The 13,596-nt window shown below is 49.6% G+C and overlaps 1 protein-coding gene across 1 annotated transcript in view; it reads left to right on the top strand.

Annotated features, from left to right (window-relative positions):
* Adcy5 (adenylate cyclase 5) overlaps positions 1-13,596 on the top strand; it is a 144,035-nt gene that overhangs the window by 115,818 nt on the left and 14,621 nt on the right. The window contains exons 9-13 of the mRNA XM_005071526.4: positions 3,215-3,237; positions 3,985-4,129; positions 5,135-5,232; positions 7,297-7,384; positions 13,212-13,328. Coding sequence (XP_005071583.1) covers positions 3,215-3,237; positions 3,985-4,129; positions 5,135-5,232; positions 7,297-7,384; positions 13,212-13,328 — 471 coding nt within the window. The remainder of the gene's footprint in view (positions 1-3,214; positions 3,238-3,984; positions 4,130-5,134; positions 5,233-7,296; positions 7,385-13,211; positions 13,329-13,596) is intronic.

Below are 13,596 nucleotides of genomic sequence, written 5' to 3'. Positions count from 1 at the left end.
TGACTGATGAAACTCCATGGGGCTGGGTGGCATTGGCCTGCCTGAACCCTTCCAGCCCTTAAGGCCTTTCCTGGGTGATTGAAAGGGTGTTCCTTATTTCACCTGCTCAGAAACCATGCCAGTGTTTTTTGTCAAGTGCCGTCACGGTCCCCTCTTCTTCTGTGCTGAGAAACACCCTGTCCCTGCTAACACCAGCCTTCTAGCAGGAATGTCAGGCTACAGGTCACACAGCCACTCAAGGCACCATATCCACTTGGGGGAACACATGCTACTAGCCAACCCCAAATGTAATGTAGGATGCATTGCTGGTTCATGGAGAAAGAGGAGGGCTTACTGGAAGCCAGGTGCCAATGGTAGTAGTTTCACTTTCTGCCTAGCCCTCAGCTGCCTCCCTTGGAGATACCGCTCAGGTCAAGGCCACCTGGCTCTCTGGTAGAAGTTGTCTACACTGAAGGAGTGCTGAGGCTCAAGGCCAAGAGCAGGGCGTGTGGTCATCCTGGGGAAAGTGGCTGGCAGTACAATTCAGGTGTGTGGATCAGACTAGGCGCAGCTAGAACCAAGGGATGAGACAGATCCGCATGGGACCAAAGCAGACAAAAGCTGGTGGCCTGAAGCAAGGGACAGCTTAGGGACCTGCTAACCAAGTAGCAGGCAACACATATAATACATAGCCAGAAAAAAAATGGAAAGTCCTAACATCCATTTAAAACTTCCAGGTTAGATAAACTACTGGTTTTACACTGTCACTACAGGAGAGGACAGGAGGGAGCTGGCCTTACCCAGGGCTTTGAACGCAGACGCCCACAGGCCTGATCCGTGCCAACATGAGCTACAGCCACCCTGTCCTCTAGGGCCCCCCACAAAGCAAAGAACAGGCATCCACCCCTCCCTGTTGCTGCCTTACACCTTAATCAACGTCCTGCAGATTCTGAGCCCATTTGACCAGGGGGCTTAAGGGGAAGGATAGAGAGAATATGGAGGAAAACCTAGAGTGGGACGAGATAGCAAGAAAAGGGATTTAGCGAGGTACAGAAGAAGGGACCAGCCAGCGAGCCTGGTGGGAAACCACAGTCTCTGTGAAGTCCCGGAGGTCATTTTTCAGTGACATTTGGAATAACCTGCAACCTCAGTAATTTCCTAGGCAGCCTGGGCTGTGAGCACTGGTTTGGCAGGCGTATTCATCACTGTTAGGACAAGGAGCTCTGGAAGAATTAGCAGTAGGGCTGTGACTGGGGAAGGGATGGGCTTCAGAGGAGGTTGCACCTCAGGGGAGGCTCCTGGGTGTTAATTGCTTCACCCAGCAGGGAGGATGATCGTGCTGAACAAGGTGCCCCATACTGACTGGGCACAGTGTTCCCTGGGGATACTGGCATCAAAGCCTCCTTTCCCCAGCCTCACCTGTCCCGTGGGGAGTCTGGACTGGGTATGGAGCCCATTCTAGCAGCTGTCTTGCTAGGCATTGGCTTTGGCATTAAACTTCCCAGAAATCTCTGAGAATGATGCAAAAAGAGCACTTCTACCTGACTTCTGGCACATGGGTGAGTTAAAAACAAACAAACAAACAAACAACACAGTGTTGAAAAATACACAAACCCAAAGCAGCCCACTGAAGGTGGATGCTTAGGAGTCAATGAAGCAGTAACAGCAGATCGGTACTAATCCGCAGCCAGCAGTCTTATTCTTTGGAATCTTTATCGAGCTGTAAGCAATTTATATATTCAATAAATATCTTAGACCTCCTTTTTCAGATAGCATTATAACCTGGTCAGTGGGGTCTTCAGTGGATCCTGAACTGCCTATACCAACACGACATCAGCCCTCCGGGCAGCACAGGGATGAAAGCATGTCCTCCACAGAGGCTAGGACAAGGCACGTTGGGTATTTTTGATCTGTAGAGATGGGCTTGTATATGTATAACACCATCGTTCCCAGTTGTACAGTTAGCTAGTTGCTGACTCATGGCATGGAACTCTGGTCATGGAGGCTCATGGCGGCACTTTGTAGTTGCCTGTCCGGCTCTGCTTCTATCTATGCTGAGCCCGTTGAGGGTCATGAGAGAACACGCATGGGCCTGTCCCCAAACAAAACACTCAGCTGAGTGACACCTACTTCTATAGCTAGGAGGGTGACATGACATAAGCTCTATAGTCTAAAGAGAGGACTGTGTGATTTTCAGAGGGTGAGGACAAGGGTTTGGCTGGTCTGGGCAGACAACTGATTGATTGATAGGCCATCCCAGACTAGATATGGCACCTGGGTGTAGATCAGAGTGACAGCATGGGGCCTCCTAGAGGCTGCTGTGGTCCTAGGAGCCCTCCATGACACAGGGATACCAGGTCTACTCAGCACCAGTCCTGACTCACGAGGAAGTCCCTTTTGGGAGCTGCCATGCCAAGTTCTCAGCAGGAATGAAGGTGGCAGGGATCTGTTTGGACTTCTGGTTCACTCAGTACTTGCTTCCTGGTGCTCCACACGAGATCCTCCTCTGTTCCTGACCTGGCAGTCTGTGCTTTACCTGCAGGGACAACCCCTCCCCCAATCCCAGCACAGCAGGCAGACCCTGGTATCTCTTCTCTCTGGTAATGTTCAGTTACTCCTAAGGAGGGCTTTGCGGTTGGCATCTGTCTGGGAGGGTCTCCTCCTCCCCCTGGGCTTGCAGACTTGAGCCACAGAAAGGTACTCAGCACCTGCAGGTGGCATATGGACTCCTTGCCTCCTAGGTCAAATCAACTCCAGCCTTGCAAGAACACATTGGTTCCCAGATCCACACTGAATGGTTGTAGGTAACCAGAACCGTGCTGTTTGGGGTGGGGAACGTCTGGTTTCCTGTGGTTTTGTGTGATCGGTGTGTGTGCCTGAGTGCTGAGTGTGCACATGTGTAAAATGCTGAGCAGCTCAGCAATCTCTGTTCAAGCCATCGCTCAGGAGGAACGAGGAGCAGGCCAAGAAATACAAGGAGTCACGGTGGAGGACGTGGGCGCTGTGCCATCGGGTAGAATGAAATCACAGTGTACCCTGGCATCTAGCACCAAGTCTTTGCCTTAGGGAGGACCTGTTCACCAAGTGGAGGGAGAAGGCAGCTGTCGTCCCGTTCATCACAGGGATCATGGCAGAGAGCCATGAGATGTAGCCGCCTCAATGGGCTCAGTGGCCACCGCAGGTCTCACGTGCCCCTTGCTTGCTGTTCTAACCTTCCTCTTCCCTTCTCTTTCAGGGCTTTGAAGACCCCAAGGACAAGTGAGTAACATGCCTATGTTTTTCCTCCTTTTCTGTCATGTGAAAAGCAGTGGCCCAGGAGGCCTCGCTCGCTCTCCATGGCTCCCTCAGGGACTGCAGACCTTCCACACTGGCAGCAGGGTCTGGATGTGCTCAGTGTCCGGAGGGAGCAGTCTCATTCTCCTCTTGTGCTTGCCAGTGTTCAAGACTGCCAGACTGTACTCAAAGACCAGGTTCTACCTTGAGAAATTAGATGTTTAAATTCAACACCGTAAGCAAGCTTCCCAAGAGGGTCCTACTCCTGTCCACCAGTCTTAGCGTTGGGATGAGGAAACAGCTAGAGAGTGAAGAAAGAGATTTGTTTGTTGGGATAACAATGAAATCTTCAGCCAGGTGGTGGTGGCACACACCTCTAATCCCAGCACTTGAGAGGCAGACACAGACGCATTTCTGTGAGTTCAAGGCCAGCCTGGTCTACAGAGTGAGTTCCAGGATAGCCAGGGTTACACAGAGAAACCCTGTCTCAAGACAAACAAAAAACAATGAAATCTTCAGTAGCGATCTACAATGCCAGCAAGGTCCTCTGAGATTTGGGCACCTTCTGTCATGTACATGAGAACACAGCCTGGTCTCAGTCCCCCCAGTCCCTTCCTCGGTCACAGCTCTCAAGTCAGGTGTCTCTGGCCAGTTCAGATGGCCATGCAGAGCTACTCCTGTGACAGTGCCTCTGGGTGTCAGTCTGCCTATGTCTGCCCCCTTGCTTTTCAGGAATGCCCAGGAAAGTGCCAACCCTGAGGATGAAGTGGACGAGTTTCTGGGCCGGGCCATTGATGCCAGGAGCATTGACAGACTTCGGTCTGAACATGTCCGCAAGTTCCTCTTGACCTTCAGGGAGCCCGACTTAGAGAAGAAGGTAAGGCACCGAGAGAGATGGCAGAGCCAAGACAGGGCACAGGCACAGCCCACAGTACGGCTTCCTCTCACCTCCAGAGCCAGTGGCCTAACCTGTGATGCCACAGTGGAACCCCAGGTGGGGTTCTGGGGACATTTCCTTGGTTGAAAGGAATACATCTTATCATTGCTGCGCCTCAGTTTCCTTATCTGGAGATATTTAGATACCTACCTCAGCGTGAGCACCAACTGATTTCTGTCTGTGTCAGACACACACAGTGGTGTCTACCACACAAAGGGTGTGTTGTAAATATGCTCATAACATTGCTGTGATCATCAAGCCACCCGGTTTCCTGGGGCCTATCGGGATCTCCAGGTGATCACTGGGAGGGCATGGAAGCTCTTTTCCCACCTTAGATTGTGATTGAAGAGCCCAATGGGCCACATAGTAAAGTAGTGACAGGGCCACTAGGCACTTCCCTTTGTCCTATGTCCCACTGTGTACCAGCATCTAGTTGAAAAGTTCTTGTAGGAGCCACTGCCAGCATTAAGTGAGACAGGCCCAAGTAGCAAAGCACAACTAAGGGAAAGGCAAGTAGACCTGACCTTTGTGTCCCTTTCAGGGTGGCCATGCCAGCATTTGTGTGACTGGTTGGTGAGACTGGGAGTTGGGGCCTTGAATAAGGCCTGGGAGCTCCCTGAGTGAGAGTGAGCACTTCCTGGAAGTAGGAACCACAGCAGTCTGGGGCCCGTGTGGGTGATGATTGTGGCTGTGATCATTACGAATTATATTGACCATGGGTCAGCCTGCATGTAGGGTCTGGTTAGCAGTCCAAGTCTCAGTCACTGTCACACAGGCTCTGCCATGCAGGCATTCACACTGACTGCCTGCCGTGTGAACCTAGCTCTGGTCTCCATGTGTTCTGTGCCTTGGACTAGGCTGTCTTGGGCACTGGTAACTTGAATTGGCTGCACTGTAGCAGACAGTGGGTGGTTCACTAGAGCTCATCGTCATATCCCCTCTCAGTACTCCAAGCAGGTGGATGACCGATTTGGTGCCTATGTGGCCTGTGCCTCACTTGTTTTCCTCTTCATCTGCTTTGTCCAGATCACCATCGTGCCCCAGTAAGTACCTCCAAGTACTTCCTTTCTGGCTGCAGGGTCCCCAGGGTGGGAAGGGAACAGAGTAGGAAGTCTGTGCTGGTATTCAGACTGGGAGGCGGATTTCCTAATTTCCTCTGTGGATCTAGGGAGTCAGGGGTCCTGACTATGGGCTGGGGGGAGGGTGAATGCTCACACCTGGGTAGAAACCTCACTGGGCGCTTCTCAGAAGCACAAGACACTCCTTTCTGTCACTTCCTCCTCTCAGACCTGGCTGAGTCATCCAAAACATCTGCCACTCTGGCTTCCAGGGGAACTTTATTTAGATCTTACACACACACACACACACACACACACACACACACACACACACACACACACACACACAGGTGGTGTGTGTATCTTATATCTTTAAAAGGTTTTTTTTTTGGTTTTGTTTTTAACTACTGAGTATTTCAAAGGAGGGGTGTCAGAAGACTTTTCACCAAGAGGCATACCCGAGCTTTGAAAAAGGCTAGCCAGCTCACTAGGGCCCCCCTGGAAGCAGACAGAGAACTTTTGAAGTGAGGTTTAGATGACAGTCACTCATAGGAGTCACACCTAGTAGAGATGTTATCCTATGTATATGTGCACATATGTGCCTCTATGGGTGTGTCGGTATGTATGCATTTTAATTCTTCACTATAAAATCACTCAAGTACATGTTAATATTTTCCAGTATCTGGAAATATTCAGTTACTTCTTTCTGATTTTTTTTCTGAGACAGGATTTTTCTGCGTATCTCTGGCTGTCCTGGAATTTGCCCTGTAGACCAGACAGGCTGGCCTCAAATTCAGTGATCCACCTGCCTCTGCCTCTGGAGTGCTAGGATTAAAGGCATGTGCCACCACTTCCTGGCCTTTTTTTAATTTAAAAAACTTGTAGACATTTCTCCCTGATAAGCAACAGGCATCTCGTTTAAGAACATCCCCCTTACACAAGGTATCTGACACACCAAATAAAACCAACAATAGTCCCTCCTATCACCTCAGTCCATTTCATAGTAGCTGACTCGCCAAATAAAACCAATTTGACAGTCCCTATCACTTCAATCCATTTCAAATTCCCAAAACTATTTCCCAGTGTCTTCCCAGTTTATAGCCAGGGTCAGCCTTCTAAGTGTGATCTGAGGTGTCCCCCACCCAAACTTTCTTTTTCTTTTTGAAATAATCGTAGGTCCACTAAGACGCTATAGAAGTTGCATGGTGAGCTTGCCCATACCTTTCATACATTCCCCTAGTGTTGACAGCCTCCTTCACTGAGATGCAGTGGTCACAACCAGAAACTCACATAGTAACCAGACAATCCTCAGTTCCTCAGTTTCCCCTTTGTGCCCTTTTTCTGTTCCAGAAGCCACACTGTCTGGGATCCCACACTGCAGTTAGCTGTGTCTATCTCTTTCCTCTTCACGAGTCGGTGATAGTTCTGTAGTCTTGTCTTTTGTGACTGTGGCTGTCTTAATGAGACCCCAGTCAGGTGATTTGTAGAATGTTTTAATCTGGGTGTGTCTGAGGGCCTCCTGACTGGATTGACATTGCTTTGATAACATTCTCCCAGAGTGGATGATGTCTTCCCAGTGTATCTTAACCAGAGGAGGCACGTCTTCTCCACCTGCCCTCTTATAAACGTTTTAAATTATATTTATATGTTTATGTGTGTGCGTGCGTGCGTGCGTGCGTGTGTGTGTGTGTGTGTGTGTGTGTGTGTGTGTGTGTGTGTGTGTACTCTGTGAATAGCTAAGAGGCAAACTGTTAATCATGTCTTTTTTAGTTCCTCCTTGGCTCCAAGTGGACAGCAGGTCCCCCATGAGGGTGGCCAGGGGGTGGGAAGAGCAGGAATGGATTGTATTACAGCATAGCCCTATGTGGGCCTTTGCTGAGAGAGCTCTTCTTGGGGAACAGTGGAAATGATGGGGCAGTCAGCCTCTAGAGAAATGGAGCTGTTTGCAGAGCCTCCAGCTGCCCTGGATGCTGGGCATGCTCCTGGGATGCAGTGGGACTTTGGTTTCTTACCAGGATGTGGTTCCTTCTCACCCGTTTAATTCCCCAGCTCCCTGTTCATGCTGAGTTTCTACCTGTCCTGTTTCCTGCTGCTGGCCTTGGTGGTGTTTGTATCTGTGATCTACGCCTGTGTGAAGGTAAGTCTCCCTCAATGTGCCATCCAGTGGGCTTCATACCAGTGGCAGAGGCCACTGTCAAGACCTGAGCATCACACTTGGCCCAGATGATGGGCAAGGAAGTACGTGATCCTGGTCCACAGTGCTTGACGGGCACTGATGGCAAGCCTGCCTAGAGACTAAACTGTTCCTATTGGCCGCCTAGTTTCCCCCTTGTTAATCTTTGCAACAAGACTGACATTGCTGCTTCAGTGTCAGATGGGACAAGAGGGCTGCTAGCCAGAGTCTGAAACACAGTATTGGGCAGTGAGCATTCACTAGAGAACGTATTCAGTAACCCCAGGTGCTCTAGAAGGGACATTCTCTGAGATTAGGGATGAACCTAGCATGCAGTAAGGGATATGGCCCCAGAGAGGCATGGAGTTTTAGATGAGCCAGGCAGTGGACACAAGGAGCCTGGATTCCTTTGCATATTGTATCTTATATTTCTCTTGGGCATACCAGGTCCGCTGTCCAGGTTGTATCTCTAGGCAGTACTTGACCCTAGGCCATGTGTGCATCATAGAAATCGTCCACGCTTCTGTGTCCCTTGCTTAGAAATCCTTTGTCTCCTTCCCTTATTTGCATCATCAGGGAGTCAAGGACTCCCCACCCTCCAAACAGAGCCCTTCATTAATCTATTTGCTTAGTTGTCTTGTCGTCAAGTCTTGGTGGAGTGGCTGTCAGTTCTGGAAAGGTCCTTAGGAATCGTGTGTGGTTAGAGGTGGGTCTTGTGAGAAGATGAGGTGCTCACCATATCGAAAGGTGAGCACCGGCTCTTTCCTCCTGCTCTGTGTTCAGTCACCTCCTGCTTTGGCCATGTAGTTGTCAAGGCTTCTCAGCCTGCTTGGCCCTAACAGGTAGTTCAAGACAGCAAATTTTCACAATAACCAAAGGTGAAAGCAACTCAATGTCCATCATCAGATGACAAGAAATAAAATATGGCATGTAACTGTGATAGAGTGGTGTTTGAGTGCACACTGGAGAGCTATATCCTGTCACATGCTACAGTGTGGATGGACCTTGGAGACACTGCTGAGTGAAAGAAGCCAGGAGACTGGTCACATACTGTATTATTTCAAATATACAATTTTCAGAAAGTAGATTAGAGGTGACCCATACAGGCAGAATGGGGAGTTGTTGCTTAATGGGTAGTGTTTCTGTGTGGAGTGGTGAAAGAATTTTGGCAATATGTAACAGTAATGGTTACACAATATTGGGACAATAATGGATGCTATACTAAAATGGCTAAAATGGAAAGTTTTATGTTACAATAAAAACATTATAATAGGATTAAGCATTCTAGCACAAGTCTGTAATTCCAGCACTCGAAAGGCTGAGACAGGATAGAGAGTTCAAAGCTAGTCTAAGCTATACAATGATAACTTGTCTTTAAAAAAACAATAATTAAAGCACACCATAGCTAAAATACTCTAGTTATTTTTTGTAAATCTCAAAGAGAATATAGTCTTTTTTTTAAAGGCTTAGCTTCTAAAGTAAGTGTGTGTGTGTGTGTGTGTGTGTGTGTGTGTGTGTGTGTGTGTGTAAATGTAGATGCCTTCAGAGGCCAGAAGAGGGCAGTGGAGCTGGAGTTACATGTGGTTATGAGTTGTCTGGTGTGGGTGTTAGGAGCTGAACTCAATTCCTTTGCATATCTGTGTTGAGAAAGCTCCACGGGTTGTCAAGTCTGGAACCTGCTGCTCTAGGCTAGCGATCACTCATTAGGTAGACAGGGATCCTCACCCTTGTTCCTGCTGCCTCCTTCCCCACGTCCTCTGGTCAGCCATCTTTTCCTCTTTTGTTCCCATGTGCAAAGCAGAGGCCAACAGGGGAAAATGATTTCCATTGCAAACTATTTCCACTTAATTCTTCCCTCTTTTATGCTGTGCACTAAAAACTGACTGTACATTAAGACGTGTAAGAGTAGCCAGATGTGGTGGTACAATTCCTGTAATCTCAGGTGAAGGCATGAGAATCGGGTTCAAAGCCATCCTTGGTGAGTTTGAGGCTAGCTTGAGCTATGTGAGATCCTGTCTCAGAACAAAATGATGTGAAGGGAATGCTGACCTTCCGGCAGATACATGGCTGGGAATATTAACTGCTTCCCCTGAAAGCAGACAAATGCAGACTGACTTCTCACTGAGTTCCTGGAAGGCTGGTTGGGGTTGAATGAACTAAAACTGTTACTGTATCACCCTGTCCGGTATTGGCCGAAAGTTGGCTGGACTGTAGCTCTCACAGTCATTCTGTTTTCCCTTGAAAAGCATTCTCCTTTGCCCAGAATGCATAAATTTCCCCCATCCTATTTCCAGTGTTCAGATATGGTAATTCCTCATTTACTGGGCAGAGGCTCCAGTGAGTCAAGGCCAGGCAGTGGTTTTACTACATTTGCTTTCCCATCTCCCACAGACAGCTCAGACTTCCTTCTTCAAGTTCTCTGTCCCTTGTCCTCTTTGCCCAGAGATACCCGAGGACAGGACAGATAGCTTGGCTGCCTTCCCTGGGTGCCAGGGTTGCCCTTCCCTGGCTGACCTTCCTCCTTGGCCCAGCTCATCTTCCCACCGTCTGCCTGGTGCCACACACACAGCCTCCTGGGGAGGTGGGCTTAGTGCTGGGCTCTTCATCTTGTCCCCAGGTCTGGTCTCACTTCTTAGTGTGTCAGCTCCTTTCGGGGCCCCGTGGCCCCCAGTATTGCCTTATCAGGTCTGTTTTCTGCTGCCACCCTTGGGATCTCTGCTGCTCTTCCTGGAAGAAATCACGCAAGGGCCCTCTCCACTACCACACACTATCTCAGACTCAGAAAATCTCAGTGTGGAGGTCCCCAAGCAGTGGGGACCCTGCCACCTTGCTGAGGTCAAAATCCCTTCTCTGAACTCTGCATAAGCTAAGGCAGCAGATCTTGGTCACCTGCAGTGACCACACTTACCCATGTGTCTTGGGTGCAGCTCCCTCTCCTCTGTGCTGGCTCCAGCCGCTCTGTCAGTGCCTTTGTAGTAGCCTGTTGTCTTAGGAAGTGGCCAGGCCTGTGCCGCCCAGTTCTCCCGGGACAACTGTTCTGCTTTGGGGTGGCACATCAGCATAGCTTCATGCAGAAGGCTGGAATCTACCAGCTGGACATAGAGGTCAGCGGGAACACTCAGCCTTGCAGCTGAGTCTTGTTTAGTTTATTGTCAACATGATACAAGTTAGTTACCTGGAAAGAACTATAGTTGAGGAAATACTTCCTCTAGGCCAGCCTGTGGAGAATTTTCTCAATTAATGATTGATGTGGGAGGGCCCAGCCCACTGTGGGCAATACTGCCCCTGGGCAGGTCATCCTGGAGACTGAGCAAGCCACGGAGAGCAAGGCAGTAAGCAGCACTCCTCCATGGCCTCTGCATCAGCTCCTGCCTCCAGGGTCCTGTCTCCAGTGAGTTCCTGCCCTGACTTTTCTCAATGATGGGCTACAAGTTGTACAGTGAGCTAAACCCTTCCTCCCAGGTTTCTCTTCATCATGGGGTTTATCAAGGCAATAGCCTGAGCAGTCAGCAGCCCCCAACCCAATTGCCAACTTCCCTGAGGCTCGGGAGATGCTGGTCAGGATGGGGACGGAGACGGCGGCAACCGCAGGAGACTCTCCCGCCCTAGCTGCCCCACAGTTCTACCACCGTCCCAAACAGAGCCACCCCCAGGAAGCAAGTGTTCAAATGTGTGAGCCTGTAAGGGACATTTTTCGTTCAAATCATGTGTAATAGCTCACAAAACATTTTCAAATGAGCCTCCATGGCCTCTCTGTGAGACAGCAGTCCCTATTTGCTGATAAGGAAACTAAAGCTTAGAGCAGTTAACAGTGCCTCCTTATCCATTAGGCCACTGGGGCTCTCAACACATGGCTCCTAAGAGAAGGAATAAGACTTTGAAAAATGAAAGCCATATGAGGATGTCAAGTCACATCATAAAATTTACCTATATAAAGGTGGATGAACTTGTGATCCACTAATCTTTGGTGCATTACTGTATGTATCTCCTGGTACTGATTCTAGAATGTTGTCATCATTATAAAAGAAACTTCACATTCATTTTCCCCTTGTGCCCCTCCCACTACAGTCCCTGGTAACCACGAGTCCACTCTGAATTTGCATACTTTCCATGTAGAATACAAAAAGTCCTACAATATATTGCCATTGAGACTGGCTTCTTTCACTTAGCATGGTAGTTTCAAGGTCCCCTATGTCATAGCACCACCACTCCATTCTGTTTCGAGGCTCAGCACATGCACGATGTGGCTGCAGGTGTTTTGTTTATCACCTAGTCATTGATGGACATCTGCCTACTTTTCCATCTCCACCCTATTATGAGCAATGCTGTGGTGAATGTGGATGTTCAAATGTCTGCTCAAGCCCCTGCTTTCAGTAACTTCACATATAAACCCAGGGGTGGAACTGCTGAATATGAGACTTTGTGCTTAATTTCTAAGAAACCATCACAGCCACCCGCAGCAGGGGCATTATTTGACCATGCCAGCAGCAGGACATGAGTGCTCTGATTTCCCCCATCTTTGTTAGTACTCGTTTTGCTCTCTTAAACGTATTTCCTCCACGAAGTCTTTAAATTGGTGAGATCTAGTTTATCTGGGTTTTTTTCCTTTTCTTTGTTCAGGGGGCATCAACTTCTGATGTTAACTTCTAATGTCCCTCAGTGCTAGACAGCAGATAGATAGGCCTTGTGGCCTGGCACACTCTGCTGAAATGTTCAGGGATACTGAGGGCCTGTGGATGTGTGGAGAAAGGCCTTTGCCTACTTTCCTTAACCAAAAGAATTAAGGTGCCCCGACAGACAGACAGATAGGCATCCTTCAGAGAAGTAGCAAGGCTTGCTCCAGGGTCACAGAGGACAGACAAGCCCAGAGCACAGGCTTCTTGTCCCCGCCCCCCTCCACCCCTGCCCTTAGCCCCTTTTGCCTTCACCACCCTCTGTCCTTGGGGGTTTCCAAGGTCGCTTGTACTCTTGGCAGCAGACCTGCCTCACCAGGATGAGCTGAGGCCGTAGAGCTAGAGGAGCCCAGGTTCCCTGCTTTGCTTTGTCAGCATCTTTGTCAGCCTCGGTTGTGCAGCAGATGAGGAGGGTGTGGTATACGATGCCAGTCAGGTTTGGTGACAGAATGGGCTTAGCAGGCTGTCATTGGATTACTGAAAGCACAGAGGCTCTTGGAGAAGACGTATGGTTTGCCTTACTAGGGAAAATATAGGAGGAAGTGGATACGCCAAATGGCAGCTCCACAGAACCTTCATGCTGTAGAAAATTCTTGTCCAATGCCCTCTTCAAGCCTCCAAATGCTCACCCAGTGCCCTCTTCAAACCCCTTCTCTCCTGTTTCCAGGCCCCTCTGCTCCTCTTAAGGCCCTTTCTGAATCTCCATTCCTTCCAAGAAGCCTCCCATGGGGGCCTCATCTCAAACCCAATTCCTCAGCCACTCACTGATCCTCCCTGGATGGACCCCACGGCCCAGGTTCCCACCACAGGTGACAGGCTTTCCTTCCTGGTCAGGGTAGCATCATTTCCTTCATCCTGCTTCTGTCACCTGTGGGCTGGGCTCCATTGATAGTCCTTCCCATCCTGCCCCCCTTGGTGCCCCCCACCCCCTGCCAGTGCTGAGGATCTGCTGGTGGTGTGAGGCTGGAGCTATGCATCCTTGGAGGAGCAGGGGGTGTGTGACTCAGGAAAGCCTGGAAAGCTATGCCAGGGCCCAGGTGTGTCCTCAGAGCTCCATTGCTATCTGAAGGGTCTTGACTGAATTCTGCTTTGTCTCCCTCCCTCCCTTCCTGCCCCAGCTCTTCCCCACTCCCCTGCAGACACTCTCCAGGAAGATTGTGCGATCTAAGATGAACAGCACCCTGGTTGGGGTGTTCACCATCACCCTGGTGTTCCTCTCAGCTTTTGTCAACATGGTGGGTACCTCCATAGCCTCAAGGTTACTCCCTAGCTCTGTGGTTCAAACCAGTGGGGCTCCATGGCTGATAAGCATAGCCGGGGAGCATTTCCCTGGAAGTTAAGGTCCCACCTTGGCCTGGGGTCTAATTTGACTGTCATTAGCATCTCACACAGGCTTTCAGTTCCTTGTTTTCAAACTAGAAGGAGCACAGGGCTTGTTGCCAACACAGATAACAAGGCACCCAGCTTGGGAAGGTGCATGGGTGTGGGTGTGCTATGTTTGTA

The sequence above is a fragment of the Mesocricetus auratus genome, unplaced genomic scaffold (assembly GCF_017639785.1).
Source record: "Mesocricetus auratus isolate SY011 unplaced genomic scaffold, BCM_Maur_2.0 Super-Scaffold_100008, whole genome shotgun sequence".
In the NCBI taxonomy this organism is placed as follows: Eukaryota; Metazoa; Chordata; class Mammalia; order Rodentia; family Cricetidae; genus Mesocricetus; species Mesocricetus auratus.
Note: the sequence above shows the minus strand (reverse complement) of the source record. Positions and strands in the feature narration are given on the sequence as shown.